This window comes from Phalacrocorax aristotelis, chromosome 2 (assembly GCF_949628215.1).
Source record: "Phalacrocorax aristotelis chromosome 2, bGulAri2.1, whole genome shotgun sequence".
NCBI classification, from domain to species: domain Eukaryota; kingdom Metazoa; phylum Chordata; class Aves; order Suliformes; family Phalacrocoracidae; genus Phalacrocorax; species Phalacrocorax aristotelis.
The window spans coordinates 17407252-17428658 of NC_134277.1; the positions used below are offsets into that span (position 1 = coordinate 17407252).

The following is a 21407-nucleotide window of genomic DNA, read 5'->3' on the forward strand; positions in this document are numbered from 1 at the left end:
GGAAGGAATGGACAGATTGCTGTTTCTGTTCAATTTTAACCATTACTCTAAAAGAAATCTCAGGAAGTACAGAGTCATAGATTCCAAGATCAGAGACCGTTGACATTTTGCTCAACACAGGCCATCAGACTTCCCCAAAATTATTCCTGCGACAGTGGTAGTGTGTCTTTTAGAAAAGCATCTAAAAATCTTGACCTTTAAATTGCCAGAGATGATGTTGCAAAGTTTAATTCACCATTAAAAAAAACACAAAGGAAACCCAAATTCTTATCAACCCAAATATAAAAACATTGCAGGGAGGAGGTACGGTAGACAATAATACTGAGATTTGCAACAGTTGCAACTAACAGCACAGGAATGGAATGGGCTGGATGTTTAAAGGATTTAATAGGAAATCAGGAATAGGGAAGGAATCATTACTCAACTCTTTCCTAGGAAACCACTAAAACAGAAGAGTTTTTAAAAACAAAACAAAACCCAAGCTCAGACATTCATTGAAGTCAATTGGCCCTAAGTTAGGACAGCTTCAGTTACAGAAGGGATGTTCCTCCTTTTATTAAAAGCTGTTTAAAATATTAAATTTATTTTTAAATATTAAAATATTAATAACTAGGCTCCAGTAATAAATTTCTGAACATGATACAAACCACTGTGGCCTGTACTATGTCATCATTGCAATGTGAATGTAGAAATGACATTTAAAAGGAGGTATTTAGAGCTTTTCAAAAGTGACTATGATCTGTTCATAAGGTGGACAACATGAGTCTCTCCAGGTTCTGGCTCAGGCGCTAGAGGTGGCTATGCAGACAGCCTGTTCCCTGGGCCTCGCAAGCCTCTGAAGAGTACGGCGCTTCACCGCGCAGTGGGAAGAGGATGCGCCGCAGTCTCCCCAAGAACCCTCCAGTGTAGCTCCAGCCTGAAGACTCCTCTGCTCCCAAAGATAGAGAGTGGCTTCTGCACACCTGCCTGCAGCAGGCATGGCAGGCAGGCAGCAGGCAGCACGGCAGCTCAGCACAACCGCACTGGTTGTGGCTGCAACTGTGGCAGAGTGGTTCCTTCCAGGATTCATGGCATTCTTGGGTTTTGCAGTCAAATGAAAGGGTGGGAAGGGGAAGCATCCAAAAGCCACCCTGAGTTCAAAATGCTTCACTACAGCCTCAGCAATGCTACGTCACTGGATGGCAAATGCCAGTCATGCTGCAGTCTTTGTATCCATGACATATTATCAATGAAGAGACCACACAGTCCCTCCTAGCAGCAGCTAGTCTCTGATCATGCCACTACACGATTCTGTCTCACTCCATGATGCAACGGTACTGATGCAGGAAGAAATGCACGCGCAGATACAATGACTTGCAAGTGCTTCACAGCTGGGAGGGGTGCCAAGGATGGAGTGGTTCCATGGGACCAACTGGGAGGATTTAAATGCTGGGGGCAGAACGGTCCCATGGGACCAAGCAGGTAGATTTTAACATTATGAACTCTTTTCTAACAGGCCTTCTTCCAACAAATATCACGTTTGCTGTCATTAAGTGCTTTTAATTGATTCTATATAAAATTAATCCAATGAAAACCACTTAAAAAATAAACCATTGCTAGCTTTCCATGAATTTTAGCCCTTTGCAAGAAAAGAGGCCATCAGTCCACCCTGCACCAGCTGCATGACTGCATTTCACTGAGCTGCCGCTCTCAGAGCGATGGGTTGAAGCTGCCCCATTCCCCCAGGGCAATGCTGGACAAACAGGACCTTGCACAACCCACTGAATGGGGCTAGAAGTGAAGGAGCATGGCACAGGCTATAAAGTCAAAACCCTGCAGAATGAGGCCACTGCAGAGCAATCTAGCAATACCACGGGAGGTCCTGTCCCTGCTTCTGGCTGCCAGCATGCAAGCAGTAGGTGTTAGGCACCCAGTAACTCAGGGCAGGTGAGCCACAGGCACCAGGACAGACTTTGTGCCCAACGAGGAGGCACTGTTAGGAGATTTCCAGGATCTGGCAGCAAGGGGTAAAAATTGTCAGAGGGCTGTTCTGGACACCGGCAGCTTCTGTTCTATTTTGGGATCCTGTCCTCACATACACTCTTCCAAGCCTCAACATTGGGAAACACCAGTATGCTTTTCTAATTTTTCCAGCAGGTAATCTCATTAGCGATACTATCTATTTATCTCTAAATTTGCTAGCTACCAACATAGTTCCTCCCACACAAATAGCTAAGCAAAGCGCCTCTTCTCTCCACTCAGAAGAGAAGCAGGGGAGAGTTCTCCTTCTGTGAACCCTCTTATCTCTGCCCATAGGGTCAGCTTTCCCATTTTCTTTGCCTTGTCTCCTCTTCCAAACCTTTACTGTATGGCCTCCTAATGCTGCCCATTAAGCAAGGACAGCCAGAACAGCCCTCCCACCATCTGCTCCCCCACGCTGTGCCTGAAGAACAACGGGATGGAGCAAAACATCACTTCCCTACTCTGCCAGGGCATCACTCCCACCTTGCAAGCAGCAGCGGCAGGGGGTGTGATGTGCCCACAGGCAGTTGCTATGAAGTCTCTCTCCTCCTCCTCCTCAGCAAGGACCGATCAGCAGAACAATCCCAATGAGCAGAGACAACAGCATCATACCCTGCCATCATGAAACACACTGAGTCCTGCAAACCTGTCTGCAAAGGCAGCAATAAGGGCAACATCGCTCACTTCTGTGGTGTCTGGAGGGATTATTCCTTCTACATCAATGGTCTGAGCATGAGTGTCGTGTAGATAATTCCTCATCTGAGGAGCCTGAGTCATGCTCCAAATTGCCGTGGAGCTGGTCAAGGTCTGTGAAAGTAGTTGGGACACACACCGCCTTTTGCCACTGTGCTGCACTGGGAAGGCAGCATCAGGAGATGGTTGCAGGAAGCCTGTGATGCCCAAAGAGCAGAGTCTTTGTGCTGGACCTTGCTGGGTGGTTGTCCTCTCTTCAGGCCCAAATCGTTCCCAAATCTCTTCAGTGTGCAGTTCTGTCCCAGCCTGAGAACCAGGAACCTCTTTCCTGTGATGGTCCATAAACCAGACAGTGAGATCACAATCCCTGGTGGAGTTCAGTATGGCCCACCTGTAACAGGCCAAAACACCCCAAAATGGGCCATCACAAAAATCTTCTCTTCAGTTTTAAAACAGCTCACACTTGCATGGCAGCCCCATGCCTCAGATGCTTCCCCAGAGCAGGGGAGTGGGTCTGGAGGGGGACTGTCACCCTGGAGCTCAGCAACTGTGCTCTTCTTTTGGAAACACAGGTGATGCAGCACTGAAGCTGCAGACAGCCTTCCTGGATCAGGCCCAGAGAGCTTACTCCTCCCTTCCTGTACCAGCAGGACAGTGGCAGTGTCGCACTCTGCACCGGAGTTACTCTGCACACCCAGGGATGGCAAGAGGGATGGCTGATACAAAGGTTTCCCCATGTTCATAGTTGCTAGTGCTTTGTAAGAGTTCCCAACAGGCTCACTGGGAATCAGAATTTGCTGTAACTATAATAGTAAGAAAAGATTTCTATTTTTGTGAAAGTGTGACAAAGGCATTTCCAGGGCTGCATTCCCTATTTTATGGGGAAAAGCTGCTTTTTAAAACCAGGATATAATATTTAACTATGCTGTAGACTGATAGGTTTTACCCCTTGTATTTTAAGATGTTAGAAAGAGACATTTGAACTGTCAGAGAGCATTACTTCGTATCTAGCCTACACCAGCAGTTACAGGTACCTCTCCCACGTCTGAGACAGACAAGCAAGCCCCTGCAGATGCACCTGGAGAGGCGGAAGGCTGGGAGGCAGCAGCCCTCCCACACCACCAGGCACCCATGCAGGCTCTGCCTTACAGGGCATGGGAGCAGCAGCGCTGTGCTTGCTTGCAGCCTCGCACGGCCGTATCTTATTCACACCAGTAGTAAACTCTGCTCCAAGGCCAAGCGTCACCTCCCTTGACACCCCTGCACCCTCGCTTCCCCTGCTTCAAAACCTTTTTCCCTTTCATTCTTTTTCAGTATCTTTTCTCACTTTATTGTCATCCAGTTAACGTCACCCAAAACATACCGTGAAGGATCCTTCTTATTACCTTTAAACATGTGTCCTCTCCTTCCTTCTCCAGAAGGGATAGTTCCACCTGGGAAGCTTCACTGCGGCTAGGACCTGCTGTCCAAGGACTGCTTTACACCTCTTCCTGCCCATTATCCTAGCAGGCAGCCACGAGCCATTCTGCTCCAGGCAAACAGGCTTACAAGGGGAAGAGATGTGAAGGAAAAGAGCACACAAGCCCAGTAATCAGGGGACACGTGCCTTTGCCATGTGTTACCGAAGGTCTTCGTAAGAGGACAAGCTCCCAAGGTGACAGTGTTTTTCCCTGCTTTCAGTTTCAAGCCCATTCGGCAGGAGGAAGGGGCTTTTCCTCATAAACCACCGTCACACTTGGGCTGGCTTCCAGTCCTGCTCTAGCCCCTTTCCTTTGTTCATCTGCAGCACTCAAATAGCCACAGAACAATGGCTGAGCCGCGGTGTGTACACACAGCTCTTCCTGCCCAGCCTGCCCCAGCCCCAGTGCGCACGTACTCTGTGTTAAGCAAGCCACAGTTGTACAAGCACGTTTTATGGAGTGATGACAAAAGCTTCCACTGGCTTTAAGCTGTTTTAAAAATAAATGAAAAGGCACCTTCTCATGTTTAGTCCACAAGAGCGGCCTTAAAAAACCAAGAAAGTCCTCAGTGCATGTAGGAACACCCACCAAGAGCTGCACGTGGCTGAATCTACAGCAAACCCCAGGGTGTATATGTGGCAGAAGCAGCTGGGTTCAGTCTTTTAAAATGAAGAAAAGGAAGAGATTTTGCCCCTTTTTTTTACTGTATACTTGGACTGAGCTTTTCTAAGCCCATCAGAAATGCCTTTCTGATACAGACCTCACTAGTAAATGCAACTTTCCCACACTCAGCCACTTCCGATCACCCCGATATTTTCAAAGGCCTCACTCTAGCAGAAGGTGACTGGATGTGCCACTACTTCGTGCGGACTTGCAGTGCATGGAAACGGTCACTGGTATGGGAGCAGGAAAGGATCACAGGAAGATGCCATCAAGGGTTAGGATCATGCTTAGTTATCTGACAGGACCAAAAGGAAGAGAAAGCAAAGCCATGGCATGATGCTGAAACTTACCCCCCTTTTGAAGTATGAAAAGTGGACAAACCCTGAACGTCATGGTGGTAACCAGGACCCGCTTGCCTCCCTTGGCTCCCATGGCTGCTTTCAGTGCTGCTCGAGTTGGTTTTCACGAGAGGTTTCTTGCTGTATGCCCCAGCTCTCAATTCTGTCTCAAACCCGTTCAGTGTTCTCTGAGCAGATCTGTTCCCCACGATTTCATGCCGGTATCCATCATATCTGTTCTCATATGAAACGGGGGGATTTTTTGACAATTTGTATCCATGAGAAATCAGGAGGTCCTCAACACTGAACATATTGTGCTGGTTTCACTCACAGCTGTGCCATCAGAAACCTCTTTCCAGCAGGACCCATCACTGCAAAACAAAATGAAAAATAAACAGAAGGCCACTTTAAACAAGGAAAGATATCTTTGATGAGCTGGTAGGCTGCTGAAGCTAAAAGTCTCATCCTGTGGCCTCAGTCTTCCACCCTTATAATAAAATAGATGAAGCAAAGTGCACACAGATGCTGATGAATCATGTGCTGACCTTCCCTAGACAATACACCTCCATGCACTCAGCCAAGCAGCAGATGCCGTGCTGCTGCTGACTCAGTCCCTTTCACTGAAGAATTCACTAGTGATTGCAGCTTTCGGATTTCACTAAGTGATCTCAAAAAAGTCTTTGCACCAGAGGTAAGCCCACAATTTGAGTCAGGCATTTCCTTAAAAAACAATTTTTCCCCAGTCATGGAGAGGTGTGCTCTGTGTTACCTTTTAAGTTGCTGCAGGAGGAGGGGGCGGATTACAGGGCAATATGCCTCTCCCTACAGCTTTGCGTATTCCAATTAAGAAAAAATGTTCACATGAACAAGGACAAAATATGCATGAGAACAAAAATTAATTATGCAATCACATGAGAAACCCAGGTAATATCATGCAATACCCCAGCTGAACAGTCCTTTTTACAGATTACTTTCTTTTTGGCCTGTGATGGCCTGCTGGAAATCAGTAATCCTCAACTGGAATAATACAAAACCTAAGACTCCAAGTATGGTCTATTTTTACAGCACACTTCCACTGTGTAAAGTGACTGGAAACAACCTGAGATGCCCATGTCTACTGTGTCTCAATGATTTCCAAAACATGGGATAGTCAAGATTTTTCTTCCCAGTGACAGCCCTCAGTTCTGCACTGACTACAGCAGAGATTCAGCAAACTGAATTAGTTGGCTGGAAAAAAATCCCTATTGTCTATACCACTCTCGCAGCTTGTTATGGCAATTACAGAATACCCATTCTTCCAGAGTTTTAAAATGAGTCGAAGGCAGTGATCTATTCCATAGGTTGTGCACAACAATGGTCCCATTCTGGTACATTGCTCCTAACTTGAACCGTGCTACCAGAAGAAAGTAAGGAAAAAAAAAAAAAAGGTGCATAAAGCACACAGAAATTGATTTGTTATGTAAATCATAAAACAGTCGAGATGATTTTCCCTGCATGAAGAGTTCATTTGACATGCCTGGTGAGTAGTGTGCGTCCTTAGTAGTAGCAGGTTTACCTGAGGGACAGGAGCCCAGCATTGGCAGTTGATCAAAAGCAGATCATCTCCACAAAGATCATGAAAAGCAGGTGTATTTTCTACACCAGGCTCTAATGCTCTCCTTGGGTAAGAAGAAAGGGAGAACTTCGTTCACTGCCATTTACAATAATTTAGTTTAGATGGAGCAACTACCGAGATGGCTGCTGCACGTTTATTAGTACTAAATCTCTCAGGCTATGTATGTGCAGGAGTTGATGAGTTGGCTTAGAATATAAACCAGTTTCTGTGGTGCAGCACTCCATATATTATAGCCACTTTTTGCCTATCCAGCGCCCCATCCATTTTCTGCTCCCGCCCTGTCTCCTGGATGCTCTGCAGACTGCAGAGCCAGTCCAGCCGGCTGCTCCGGGCCAGCCTGGTGTGCGACTCCTGGGCATGCAGGGACCCTCCAGCCGCCTCTGCTGTGCATTGCCTGCAGTGGCCACGGCGCTCGCCCAAGGACAGCCTGCAGTGTGGAAAAACATGCACGATTTTTGTGCAGAGCCACAATTTAACTGGTAATCTGGAACACTGCAAAAGGGGCTTTTCAGCCTGAGAGCCTGCTGAGCACTTAAACCAGTTTGTCTCTAGAGCTTAATGAATCTCTTCCCTTTTCACACGTGTAACACTACACACCCTTTAAAAACAGAAAAGTAAAGCTCTGAACCAAAGATATTTTAGGAGTATCTTTTGCTAGAACAGGACTCAGATTCTCACTAAGTGCTCTGAGTAAGCGAGCCAGCAGTACAAGCAAGCAGAAAGCAGGGAGGAGTGGGACCCTTCCCTCTTGAAAGGAAGGGAAGGCTTCATGGATTATTTTTGAATGCTGACCTAAAAGGCTGATTTCCCATCCACCCACCACCCTGGACTGTGCAAGGAGCCAGGTATGAGCAGAGCAAGGGGAACAGCTGGCTGCTAGAGCTGTTCAGCCTCTAACAAGAGAAGGATCCGATGTGACTACCATAAACAGCAGAAAGCCCATCGGAGTGCTCGCAGGTGCAAGGAAGAAATGTGTTTTTCCTGCTATTATTGTCAGGCTGGCTTGGAGCACAGCTTAACCCTCTCTCTGCCACCCGCTGCAGCCATGGTGCCATCAGAGAGACAAAGACGAGCGGGCAAGAAACCTCCAGCCCGTGGGGTTTACTCTGATCCTGCTTTTGGCACCAGTGGTAAGGAGCAATGGTGTGAAAATGCACCATGAGGAACTGGTGTGATCCTCTCCTCTTGCTCTGCAAACTTACCACCTGTGGAAAGGAAAGCCCTGCAGTGCTACGGGTGGTGGGAAGGCCCAGCTAGGAGTGGGATACTACCACTCTGTCTTCACAGCTCTGCAATGGGAACCATCAAGGCAGAGAAGCCTGCATCCTGCTGCCTGCCCTGGCACCCTCAGCACCAAACCCCCGACGAGCTCTCTCCAGACCCACCACATGGAGAAATGCTCTGAGCCCATGACACAAGCTCCCAGGAGCCAGTAGCAGTGGTGGCAGGAGGCTGGTAGCTGGGATACTTCTGGACACATGCCTCAAAGGGCTGTGCAGAAGTCGCAGGGAGGTACTGTTCCCCCACATCGGACCTGGACAGGGGCAAGGGAGCCAGAGGCCCTGCCCAAGCAAAGCCTGCAGGACATCAACCGTGTCAGCACCCAACATCCGCAAGGATGCTGGCCAGCTTTCCAAACCTGGCTGCAGCACTGAGATGCTCTTCCCACCCTCCTTTAGATAAATAAATCTAAGAAATAAAATCAAAGGATTTGGATTGGCAGGAGCAACAAAACCATTGCTGCAGCGCTGTCTTGTAAATAATCTCTCAGACTGGGCCAAAGTGTAAAGGCTGTGCAAAGCTTCTAATTTGAGGGAAGATCAACAACGCTGGAAAACAGTTTGTTTTTCCAGCGCTCATTTGTATTGTTTGCCAATGACATCAGTGCTTTCTGATAGGGTTTGCTTCCTGAGGATGCCTGCTATCTTGCCAGCGTTTCCGACTTGTCCCCGTCAGCCGGTACAACTCTGCATTACACTGGAAACAGAGGCCAAGCTTTTCTCTGGAAACTTCTCAGCAGCACTCTCAGATGCAAAGAAACAAGCGCAGGCTGACAGGCGGAAATCGGCATCAGCCCCTGCGTACGTGGAGACAATGGGGACCTGCAGCCTTGGCGAGCGGGACACAATGGGACCACCAGACGGAAACGTCATCAGAGCATGTTGGCTCAGGGTGGTCCGTCCCAGGGTGGGGATCTCATCACTGGCCTTGAGAAAAACCCAAAGCACTTGTGAAAGACACCCTGAAGAAATCTGGTGATAGAGTTTCCTCTGAGCTGCTTCTGGAGCCCATTCTCAGTGGGGGAAACGCTCTGGTTTCTGTTGATTGTCTGCTTTTATCTACAGGTTTTTCAGTGGCAGGGGTTCCCAAGCCTTATTATTTTGTGGGGTATCACCAGCACCTGTACAACAACCAGAACAAGAGATGATAAATGCCAACACTTGCAAGAGTGGCAGAAGCAGCTCCCACCTCTGTGCTCTGAAATGGCTTGTGTGCTGCTGAATCCTCTCTGCATGGCATTTAGAGCTGCCCTTTGGCATGCACCTTTGGTTAGCCCTGGCTCCAGAGAGCATCTGGGCACAGCACCCACATATTGGGTGGGAGACCAGAAGCGACAGAGGATTTAGCCCTGGATGCCCTCTGTTACATCTCTCCCACCCTCTGCTACTTGAAATAAAGTAGAAGGTGGCAACCTTTTAACTGTTTGGGTATGACCCCTGAAACTCTTTCTTGCGCATGATTTGCCCTGCCCACCTCTGCAGAACTATTTATAACATTTTTGTAAGTGATTCTGTACAATTTCACAGGAAAAAAAACCCACAAACCTAACAATGGAACATGATTCATATTGCAAGATGAAGCATACAAACATCATGAACTGCCAAAATCAAGGCACCCTGCATGGACACATGAGTTGCCGCAGTCTGTAATTACATGACTTCAGGCTACTGAAGTCTGCAGGACTCCTGCCTCATTTGATACACAGGCTAGGTGATGCTAGTCTTCCTAGGCTTCATCTACAGCAGCTATCCAAACACTGTTCTGAAGACAGAGTTACTAACAGACATCTGAATTACAAAGCATATTATCCAGGTGGGTCACACGTTAAACGAGCTTATCTTAACTCACGTCTGGGTGACAGAATTCCCATTTCATATCAGACCTGTGCCAGAGAGAAGTATTTATGCAGATACACTAAAGTGATAACAACCCTCTCCATACTGGGCACCCAGTCTGAAGTGTCTACAACCGGATTTTTCAAAGCACTTAGCCTTAAAACTGAACTAGGTATGTTCAAAGCAACTGCCGCAAGAACCCTAGTGCCTCTGCATGCCAAGCCAAGTGTAGCAAGTCAGGTGTCCGCACAATGAAGACATGGGATTAGCCAAAAAAGCGGTTGCAGTAATTTGTGTACATTGCCCTTCTCTGTCCCTCTGCCCATCTAATCGAGCACCAACGCTTTTGTCCGGGCAGCCCCTGTCTCCCTCCCACCCCTGTCAGCTCCTCACCACCATGCACACCAGTGCCTTCATTTCCCATTTCCCAACCTTCTGGCCAGTCACAGCCACTTGTCCTTCCCACCACACCCCCAGCATCCCTCCCCTGGTCCCACCAGTCTGGCCACCCTTCCCACACAGCCCACCACTATGCTAACCAGCCCACCCTGCCCTCCTGCAGCCCTTACAGCTTCTCCCCACCAGTCTTCTATTTGCATCCCTCACCCCAATTTTCCTCCGTCCCCTCCTGATAACCAGCCTCTGTTCCGTCTATGTTTCCAGCAGAAGCACCTTTGTGCCTGCTCTCTGCTCCCAGGTCCAAGACCCTGTCTCACCTGTACCTGGAAAAAGCAGGAGCCGTCATTACGGGGACAATCCAGCTCCACCACAGCAGCCCTGGGCAGGGGCAGCGCACCGGGGCTACGCAGACATGCTCTCCTCAAACTTCTGTTGGACTGGTTAAGGGCACGAGTGCTGTCCCTGAGCAGGGCTTCGTCACGAGTGGGCTGCTCAGCACCAGAGGCTGTGAGGTGCTGGTGGATGGGAGGAAAAATCTTCAGAAAACAGAGTGTCTAGAAACAGAGACGAGTCTGGCGAGAACATGCGTGGATGTCTCTGAGCCTTGTCACCATAGATCCTGTTCCTGAACATGATGGCACAGCAGCTCTCAATCAAAGAGCTGGAGGATTTCTTTTCTTTCCCCTTTTTAATGTGGGCAAAACAACATTCCTTCTCTCCTCCCTCCTCCCCCCTAGTTTTCCTTGGAAATGGTTGAATTGGTTTAGCTGACAATATTAAAATAAATTTAGCCTGAGAGAGAGACACAACCTGAAAGTCACAGATCAAGTGATAAAAGCCTGACAGACTACAGCAATGGAAAACAGGTTCTTGTAGCAGAAGTTTTAATACTAGATGGTACTACTCACTCAGTCTATAACCCTGAGCTACCTCCCAGGAGAATGTGTCTTTGGCCATTGTAATAGCTCCTGTTTTCTCACCCTGCTTTTACATGTGTGCATATGAGACAGCTTATTGAAAATAAACATATTAAATGAGGCTTTTACCTCGATCATATCACTTTGGGGACAATGAAGTCAGATGGGACTGTAAATGGCAGGCTGCTGTGCGTGCAGCCAGCCTGGTGTGCTGTGCCCCTGCCCTCTACTGTGGAAACAAACACCACCACATTCACTGTCCTGCAGACACACACTCCATCAGGAAAAATAGAATTAATGTACTTGAAAAGCCTTCAACAATACTGTTCACTATGATCAAATATTAGATATTTAATGCAAAGATAGTCTAGAACATGGGAGAAAGAGATTAATGTAAAAGTTGGATGTATTCAACTCAGCAGGGCTTAATTAAGCATAGTCTAGGAGTAAAGAAGGAGTAGGGAACTAGCCAGGGCAGCCTCCAAGCCATGAGTAACTACCTACTAGAAATTCTCATCGGATAGGCGAAGGGCAAACATATTATCTAGCTTCAAACAAAAGGGGGAAGGAGACAGATCTGAGGTATCACAGACCAGACAGCCTGGCTTTGATATTGACTCAGACAAATTATTATTCAACCCACTGATAAATGCTTATAACAGGTGTCAATTTATCGTGGAGGGGGAGGGAGCAAGTATGTGATCCAGGAGGAGCAGCGGTGTTTCCAGCTCCCTCCTTTCTGCCCTGCATTGCAGCTGTATCCACTCCCGCATGATAAAGTCATGAGAAAACAGAAAACACAGACTTGTCACGAACCAATTAAGTCTAATCAATTTAATTTTCTTCTTTGACAGAGTTGGGAGCATAGTGACTAGGGAGGAAAAAACAGTAGAAGTCACACATTGGAATGAGGAAAGCTTTTGATGGATGCATCTGATAGTCTTATATGCAAACCAGGTGAATACAATTTAGGTACAATTTACTCTCAGTGGGTATACAAATTTTTTGAATCTGTACTCAAGGAACAGTTAGCAAATTCAATGTCAACCTGAAAAGACGCATAAGGGCTCCGCCTGGGGTCTTGCTTTATTTGGTATTTCCATTAAAGACTTGTAAATTAGAATAAAGATTACAATTACAAATCTGTAGGGAGTGCTGTGAGCATTTTCAGGGATTACAGTTAGAATAAAATCTTAATAAATTAGAGACCCAGTCTGAAATGAATGACAGATTCAATACAGGCAGGTGTAAAGCACCATGTTGAAGAAGAAAGATGTAAAGCAAAAGTGCAAAATGGAGCAGTATGGCAAAAGTCTTGGGGGCTGGAGACGCAAAGACAGAACGCATCAAGAGAACCACAGGGCTTGGTATACACGTATACCTCCAAGCATATTTGCCTAAGAGGAGCATCACACATCAAGCTCTTCATTCCTCTCAGCCCTATATCCAGCTTTGGGCCCTACCTCAAGCGTGATGCTGCTCCCTGCCACTTGCTCACAAGAATTCAAAGTTTAGGAAGTGTGACCCCTTGAGATGAGGGTACAAGAAGTAGGCTTGTTTAGTTGAAATAAAAGGGAGGAGGAATGAGGGTGAGAGAATGAGAGATGATAACAAGTTTCAAATATGTCAGGCTGCTAAAAGGCAGCGATAATCTCATCCTGCTCCCTGTGGATATGGAAAACTGAAGGGACTGGCTTAGCATGCAGCAGGGGAGATTTAGGTTAGATATTAGGGGGAACTGTCTAGCTGTGATGATAGTTAACCACTAGTTACGCTGGGAGGCTGTGAATCTCCATCAACGGAGGTTTTCAAGAATAGGCTAAATGAAGATCTATTGGGAACAGTGCAGACGAAGCAGATCCTGCCTCAGAACCAAGAGATTTGAGATGGAAGTGAAATATTTTTACATTCCTCCTCTCCCTCCCCCCCCCACCCCAAAAAGGTATTGTTTTGTTGGCATGCCCCACACCTGGAGTTTCCAGACTTCAAATATCGAGTATTTCTCACTTTGATTCCTCAGTTATAGTTTGTTAGCCCTCATTCTCTCCTATGGGGCTGGCTCCCTGGCTTTGTATGCCTCCATGATGAGCCACATACAGCTGAGGAGGATCAGTGCATTGGGTTTTGGGAGTTGAAGTCCTCTGGGGATGTACAAAGAAGTGGGGTTGGAAGCACAACTCTGCAGGGTAATACAGTGTACACAAGACTTTGTTTACCAGTCTGATCTTCTCTCCAACAAAATCAAACCCCTTCTGTACAAGATTCCCAGTCTTATAAATATCCATCTTGCCTGAATTACAACCTGGCTCTCCCCCAATACCACTGTCTGAAGTAAAATGAACGCTTTATCACAAAATGCCACCAATGACCTACCTTGCGCCCCCCTGTCCTGACATCCTCTGCTCTGCAGGGAAGAGTGGGGGGAGTGCCAAGGGCAGGCAGGCCTGGCAATGTGGCAAGCACCTCTTAGTAGGAAGAGAAACTTCTGCTTCTCCTCTAAGGGTGGGAGGGGTATGGAAACTGAGGCACAAGAGACTCGCTCACATTGAAGGCTCTCACACAGAGAAGAGGCGGTAGATGACCTGGGTGGAGGTGCAAGAGCAGAGTCCTGACCAGAGGACTTGTATCAGGTCAGAGACACACATCAGATGCAGCTTCAAAAATGTTCCCATTGCAGCCAACACCGAGGGCTTCAAAGCCACTAGTGTTGCATGTACAATCATCTCTGCTGACTACGTGGGAAGAAGATGTGCCAAAGTCATTGCTGAAAGATAAGCCAACTCTATGTTGGCACATCTTCCTAGGCCTGCATGTCTCTTCCATGCATTTCACAGAAATTAAAAAGAAATCCATGAATTTTTGTGTTCAACCTTCATTACCTGTGGGCAGGAGGGTTCACATTTTTTCTCCAACACAGAGATTCACAGACAGTGAAAATTACAGCTCACAACATCTTTGCATTCTTTGAGCAAAAAGTCGTCACTGAAGTCACCGAACTGTGCCAAAGAATAAATTAATGATATGACGCGTCTCCAATAAAATTAGGAAGCAGGGAGGAGAAGAGGAGCGAGTCTTCAAGAGTTTAGTTAATTCTCAGAAGGTAGTTATTCCTGTCTTGTATCTGACCAGTACAGACGTATCAGCAAACCTGCTGTGGCACGAGAGAGAGTGCAGAGCACCTCCTGGGGGAGACCTTAATGAGTGACGCCTGCTCTCTAGGGGTCGCCAGCCCCATTCGTTAGGAAATTTCAGGTCATATTTCGGAGTTTGCTTTCTCAGATTTGCCAAGAAAAAAAATGGTATAGAGCTAGATTTTTTATTTTTTTTTTTAAGTAATGTGTGTCATTGAGTACTGGGTTCACACAATGATGAAATAGGTGTCTGACAGTGCATGGATGGGAGCTTGTATCTGAAATAAGGTTGATTTTTAAATTTGCCATGGACCAATCCAGGCCCGACTCAGCACTGATTCGCTGAGGCTCATAAGCATCCAAATAGAAGTAAACACATAAAGGGAGAGAGGAAACGTCCAAGCATGCACAGATACCACTGCTTGAATTAGCTGGTTTTCAAAATGTCAACAGCTCACTTCCACTGATGACAGAGCAGCACATTACTCCACTGAAAGCGGTCCAGACTTTTTTCAGAGAAGGAGCAATTGTTAAAGATCACTCACTGCTACTCTGTGCTCCAGATATAACCAGTCCTTCGACCAATTGGCAACATATGGTGTATTTCCTCAAATGACAGCTTTTGTTTGTCACAACAGGAGAACAAAATAGTACATTTATTAAACAAAGTATAACTAGCCAACTCTATCCCTCCCAAAAAGGAACTGCAGAAAAGGATAATTTTTAGGAATCAGACAAATGTTTCCATGCTGTTTACGACAATTCTGTACAGAGCAATACACTCTGGTAGAACAAAGCACATGGAATCAAATTGGTTGCTCACATCTTAAAATCAAGATGTTAAGGGTTAATCATCCCACCTTAAATACGTATGGCAAAGTGCCGATAAGCTGCTCCCACACTAGGACTACATGGATCTTTATTATTGTTTGCATGTTTTTTAACAGAAAAGCTCTCCATCTGTACAAAGCGAAAAAAAAGGATCTCAATAACAACTATATTAAAACTTTCAAAGTACAATTTTTTAATAAGGGATCCATCACATCGTTGAACTTCTTTGAGATGACAGTGACATGACTTATAGAGCCTGGACTCTCTGATCAAAAGGATTACACACATTAGCATCCTACTAATCACAGCAGGACAGGACAGCCCATCAGGCCAGGACTCATGGAGGAGAGATCCGTAAACAAACACTTTCTCCCGCTCACAAACGTGGCTGGGAGCAGAGGCACTCCGCAGTTGGTGTGGTCTTCTCCTCTTTCAAAGAGATAAAGATTGTGTCTGCTGGAATAAATAAATTCTCAGCATAGGCTTATGCATCTGTTTGTTTACTCATTTTCAGACATTACCATCCTTTCCTGTGTCGTTATCCCTTTTATATTACCCTTGTAAGTATAATCAAATGCCCTCTCTTCTGGATTGACCTTCTGCTTCTTCCTGTATTATAGATGCCTTTGATCTTTCTTTCTTGCATCTGTGTGTCCTGCCTTGTAGTCTCAGCAGGATTTCCCCCGACCTCTTGCACTATCAGAAAATAAATGCCAAAGTAGCATTTGTATGCATTAGTGTAGAAAAAAATAAGAAAGACAGACACTCGAGAAGCCTGCACGCAAGCGCTGTTATGCTGCCGAGGCACTGCACGTGCTGGGCACGGCTGCCGACCAGCAAGGTAAGCCCAGGCTGGTGAAAGGTGGCCCAGCTCCTGAGCACACATGAGCCACCTCGACCAACAGGGCGAGCAGCCATCATCATGATGGGGGAAGAGAGACCATCCTAAAATTTCAGAAGTGGCTGTTAATTTTTCCCCCTTCATCACACACTGGGTGACTTGCAGGGCGCCCTCAGCACTTTCAACAAGCAGAACTCTGCCTTTAACATTTTTTCCTTTTTTCCACTAGCTCAGCTTTCAAAAGCCCTTCCCTTGCCCCACCATTTCAGATGGTCCAAGTTAGGGCTGACAAACTCTATTAATATCCTAACTGTAATACATTTGGGCAGTGAAGAGGCTGCTGCTGACTGTTGTTCTCTGCAGGCACTGCCAATACCAGAAGAACTGAGGGTTATCTCTAGGTAGATGTGAAAAGATGCCATCAGTTCACATAGAGACCTTAACAATTGCATCAAGACTGCTGAAAGGCTAACCAACCCCTTCCTTCATAGCTGGAACTGGTGAGTAAGCTTCCCCAGCAAGCCCGAGTCCACTGGCTCTTTAAACAAAGCACAATAACAAGGTTGCAGAAAGTGAGATAACCCTTTCCACTCAAGAGGTGGAAAACAACATCTGTTAAAAAACAAATAAACTGGTGTAATGGCTTCAGTAGGAGACCCAGAGGATTTTAGAGATGCAGCTCATGGCTTGGTCAACACATTGTGAACAGCAAATTACAAGAGAACAATTGTTTCATACCAAGCTCCCCCACCCCTGAACTCCCTCAAGGTTAATTAGGATGGCCTCCAGCCAAATTAATTAGAAGAGAAGATTTGGGCAGGACTTTGCTATGCACTCGTAACTAGTTCCAAGGTGACCGAGAAGTTCAGAAATGCCTCACCTTCCAAATAAAGACTGCTTGGCAAAAAACAAGCTCACATGTGCCATGTCATTTCTCTGACAAGCAGGAGAAACACTTAAAAGTAATCTTTCCCTAGCTAACGGCTAAGGCAGAAGAGTTTTCTGCATCCTTCCCACTGAACAATATGCCCTTGTTTATTTTCTGTGTGCTTTTTAGGTCATAAGAGGCCAGTGAAATTATGCACCTAAAGAACAATATACTACTGTAACTTGCCACTTGATACACACAGCGTGGCAGACTCTGAAATATACGTCCTTTCCAAGAGCCCATGAATACATGTTGCAGCATGAAGAAATCCTGAACACCACCATAGGAAGAGAGGATGCAGATGTGGGCCCAGCCTTCATGCCAACAGCCTAAGTTGGTATTTTAGTTGGTATTATGACATGTCCCTGTGCATAGCTTAGGAGAGTGCCCTGCCTTGAGGGGGACAGCCCTGCCTAGCTTCTCCACCCTGCGGCAGCAACCTGCCTTGACCTCCTCCGGACTCTGCTGCCCTCAGCATCCTTGGCAAAGGGAACAGCTGGCAGGACCACACTTTTTTCGTCCAAGTGGTACCATGGTGGGTGGTAGACCCTGCAAGAGCGTAGTAGGGTAGGGCAGACCTAGCCTCTGTGATTCGAAACTAAATTCTAGTACAAATTGAGGCTCTCACAGTGGCTGCCTCTCTGAACTGCAGAGCCCTTCTCAGTCATTCATCTGATATTCTTTAGTCTGAAGCTGGAAGGTTGCTATTTTCCATGTGTCTGTTACCCCCAAACAGCATCAGCATTTCTGGGCAGAATCAGAACTTTTAAAGTAACAAAGAGAAAATACTCCAGCTCATGCAAAGAAGAGTAGCTGAATACTTTTCGGCAGGACACGATTCACATTGTCACTAGCCAAGATTTAATGTCTTGACCATGTGGATCAGACTGACTACTCAGAACAGTTACATAGTATTTTCACTTAAGGACTTGGGCTGGAGTAGCTTACCATGTAGGGTCCATGCCACAAAAAAACCATTATTCTGAACTCTTGACAAAAAAAAAGAAAAGAAAAAAAAAAAAAACAAAGCCCAATGCTTAATAGATGCAAGAGTCCTTTGGCACAGATCCAGTGGCAGACTAAGGCCATAATTTGTAATTCTGGGGCAATTACGACATGACATAACAGCACAGATCTCCTCCTGACATAACAGCTTTTTTTCATCCTCTTTGCAACAGTACGCCGTTTGAAACAGCCACCAGAAAGGAAATAACCCAAAAGATCTATTGGGCTGCTGTGTAGGTAGCGGGGTACGAACAAGCACGGAGAGGGGCGGCAGTGGATGTTTCAGACCCCGGTGCCACGTCCTGGGCGCTGTCGGCGGGGGCCGGCACCGAGCGGCAGCCGCTGCCCCGCGACGGGCGCCGGGGCCGCCGCGACGGGCGCTGATAAAGGCGAGTGGCTCCGGCGAGCGGCGCCGACCACCTTCCTGCTCCGGAACGGGCCGGGGCGCTCGGCACGTCGGCAGGGAGCCCCGAGAGAGACGGGGCAGCGGCGGGGGGAGAGGAACGAGCAGGTGCAAAGCGGCGGGGCAGGGGTGGGAACCCGAGGGATGCGCCCCCCGCAGCCGCGCATCGCCGCCGCCCCGGGACACCTCCGAGCGCGCGCCGGTACGCCCCCCGCCCCCCCCCCCCGCGCTCCTCCAGCTGCCCCCCGCCCCGCCGGGACTCACCGCTCCGCCGGCCGCCGCAGGACCCACCCGCGGGTGGCGGCTGGGGCCGCCGCGCTCAGCGGCTGCCGGGAGGCGCCGAGCCCGCCGCGGGGGGGGGGCGGGGCGGGGGCCCCGCCCTCCCCACGGCCCCGCCCCCGCCCCGCCCCCGCCCCGCCCCCGCCCCGCCCCCGCCCCGCCCCCGCCCCCGCCCCGCCCCCGCCGGTGCGGAGCGTCCCCGCCGAGAGCCGCGGGTGCCTTCGCCGAGGAGGCGTTGCGGGATTTTCCCTCCTTTTTCCCTCCCAACCCCCCTCCACTTTTCATTTTTTGCCTTTTTTTGTTGTTTGTGCCCCGCCGCGCCCCCCGTCCCCGCACAGAGCGGCACTGGCACAGCCCGGGTGCCCGGGGCACGATGCTGCATCGCCCCGCAGGGTCCCCAGCACAAGCCGCGGGGCTTGGGCAGTCCCTGGGGTAGCAGGGCACCAGGCCCCCACCCGCGGAGCCATCCTTGCGGCCTGGAGAAACATTCCTTTGCCCTTAGCAAGCTGCAAGCTCCGGCCCTTGCAGGCATTACACACTGCCTTCCCAGCCCAGGATTCGATTCTCCTTCAATCCATCCCCGTAAACATGTTTCCTTGTGCACTGGGGAGCTGATGTCCTGCACCAGTGGTGAAACGCGTGTGAGGCACTTGCAAGCTAAAAAAGCTGAGCCCTGGAAGGTCTGGTTAGCTTCAAGCTCCAAAGCCCGCCCGTCACAGGCCTGCTCCATGGACACTTAGCTGCAAAGCCAGGTCTGGGACGTGTCCAACAGCAGTGCATCCTTCCAGAAGGATAACCCAGGAGGACCTGTCCCAGGAGCCTGACCCGGCACCAGCAGACCTGCCGGGAACACACTCTTACACGGGGCAGGTTGTTTTCTCTGAAAAGTTTAACAGGCACCTCTTGTCCCCTCCCTCCACAACTGAGCTCAATGCACAGCTTAGCTGAGAAGAAAGATATCAACTTCCTTGGCATGAGGAAAATCTGCAGAAGGGAAGACTGGGGTCCGTCAAGGATGGAGAGGGACCGGAGGAGACCCTTTCAAGGCTTGCTATGCCTACCAGCACCCAGCCATGCACCCGAAGGGCTCATCCTCGCCATGGTTTTCATTGATACATCCACAAGCATTTCTGAAGCACTTCTGGTTGCCTGCTTCTCCACCTCTCCTCTCCCTGTCATTTATTCAGTCTCTAGAAACAGGTGAATAATTTGCAAATCTGTTTGGGTTTAATGATACTCTCAAAAAAGTACGTTTGTGAATCATTCACGTCAGCAATTGCTTGGGCTCATCAACTGTTTGCCATGTCTTAAGTGACTTTTACCCTAGGCTATGGAAGTGCTTTACGCATGTTCATAAGTTGAGTCCTATTCAATACGTGCTCTAGTCAATAGCGGGAAAACAAGGGCAATGAAGTTATACGATGAGTCCAAGGTCACGGGAGAAGCCTGCAGGAGAGCCCAGAACCACATACAGGTTTCCTGGTGCCCTGGTTTTGTAGGGCACTGGGAGTAATTGTCATTGACCTGCTTTTCTACGGACATCTCCTTTTGTCTTCCAGCAGTGAGGCTCTGAGCCTGCAGCTGCTGATGCATGAAGTATCCACCAAGGGCAATGCCACCAGTGGCAGGGGGACCTCCAGCAGGACCCCGCACAGGCATCTTGCACCCAATCTCTGCAGGGTACCTGTAGAGTTGTCTATGGCCTTTCTTGTTGGGAAACCCCCGTATTTTCCCATGGTAAAGCCTTGTAGCCAACACAGTCAATCAGTAGAAAGTTTAGGTTTTGCCACAGAGCAGCTTCTTGTGGGTGTGACGATAACACAGGTTTCCATCAAGGAAGCCGTGCTGGCACAAGTTATGGTTTATTACTTAAATATCTTGACTCTGACAGGCAAACTGGGAGTTGTGGGGTTTTTAAATACCTGTCCTTATTCTCTTGTATGAAAAAATTTCCAGGATGATTTTGTCATGTGCATGGCTGCAGCTCAGAGCTGTTTGCTCTCCTTGGTTGTAGGAGACGGTCTTATTTACACCCCTCCTTCCTGAGTCAGAAAGCTTTTGCTCCCTGTGGGGTACTTATGATGCACCACACAGAGCAGGTCCTCGCTGCTGGAGCTCTCAGCTCTCTGTTGGGAAAGCTGCTGCTGCACTGGCTTTAGGGGATGGGAAAGTGAGGGGTGACCCAGGCTGGAGCTGCCACTCCAGCAAAGGAAATCTGGATCATTTACTGAACAATGTCAAGGTGAAGGGAAGGGACATCTTTTTGTCTTCAGGTCACAGACTGCAGAAAGCACGATAAAAGCACAGAGGACAGCACACCTCAGAACTACCTCTCTGCCCCTGGGGGTAGTTTTTGTTACTCTCTTCTGAGTCTCTTCTGAGAACACTTTGTGGGCTGCAAAGGGAGGTGCAGCCCTTGGAAGGAGGCAATTCTACAGATTTGTTTGGAGTCCTGCAGTCACTGACAATTTCCCCTGAGTGAAGTCCAAAGGGCCTCAAGCTGAGACACAGAGCTTTCCTCCTCAAAAAAGAAAATGGCTGCCTCTGCTGCTAGCTCTCCTGTTACAGAGGAAAGCCTGAAAGCCTGAGCTGAGCCTCCATGGTCAGACACCAGAAAGCAAATTGCATGATTTTTGAGACAATCTGAGAGATCTCTTGGGGTGGATTCGTAATCAACGACCAATGAGGGCTGGAAGCCCCAAGTCATGTCCAAGCGGGATTGCCCAGAGGGCTGGTGTAACACATGAAGCCATTAGTCCATGGTTTGGGAAGTCTGAGTGCTTGCCC

At 48.2% G+C, this 21407-nt stretch overlaps 1 protein-coding gene across 2 annotated transcripts in view; it reads right to left on the reverse strand.

Moving 5' to 3' along the window:
* The window catches only part of JCAD (junctional cadherin 5 associated), a 33405-nt gene extending 14706 nt beyond the window's left edge, over nt 1–18699 (reverse strand). Inside the window, exons 1-2 of one of the 2 annotated variants that reach the window (XM_075082547.1) lie at nt 18606–18699; nt 5168–5526 (exon numbers count right to left, since the gene is read on the reverse strand). In XM_075082547.1, the coding sequence (XP_074938648.1) occupies nt 5168–5466 (299 nt within the window). In that variant the 5' untranslated portion in view covers nt 5467–5526; nt 18606–18699. Of the gene's footprint in view, nt 1–4079; nt 4501–5167; nt 5527–18605 lie in introns of those variants that run through there. The other variant, XM_075082548.1, reaches the window with a different exon arrangement.
* Nucleotides 18700–21407: the final 2708 nt, after the last annotated feature.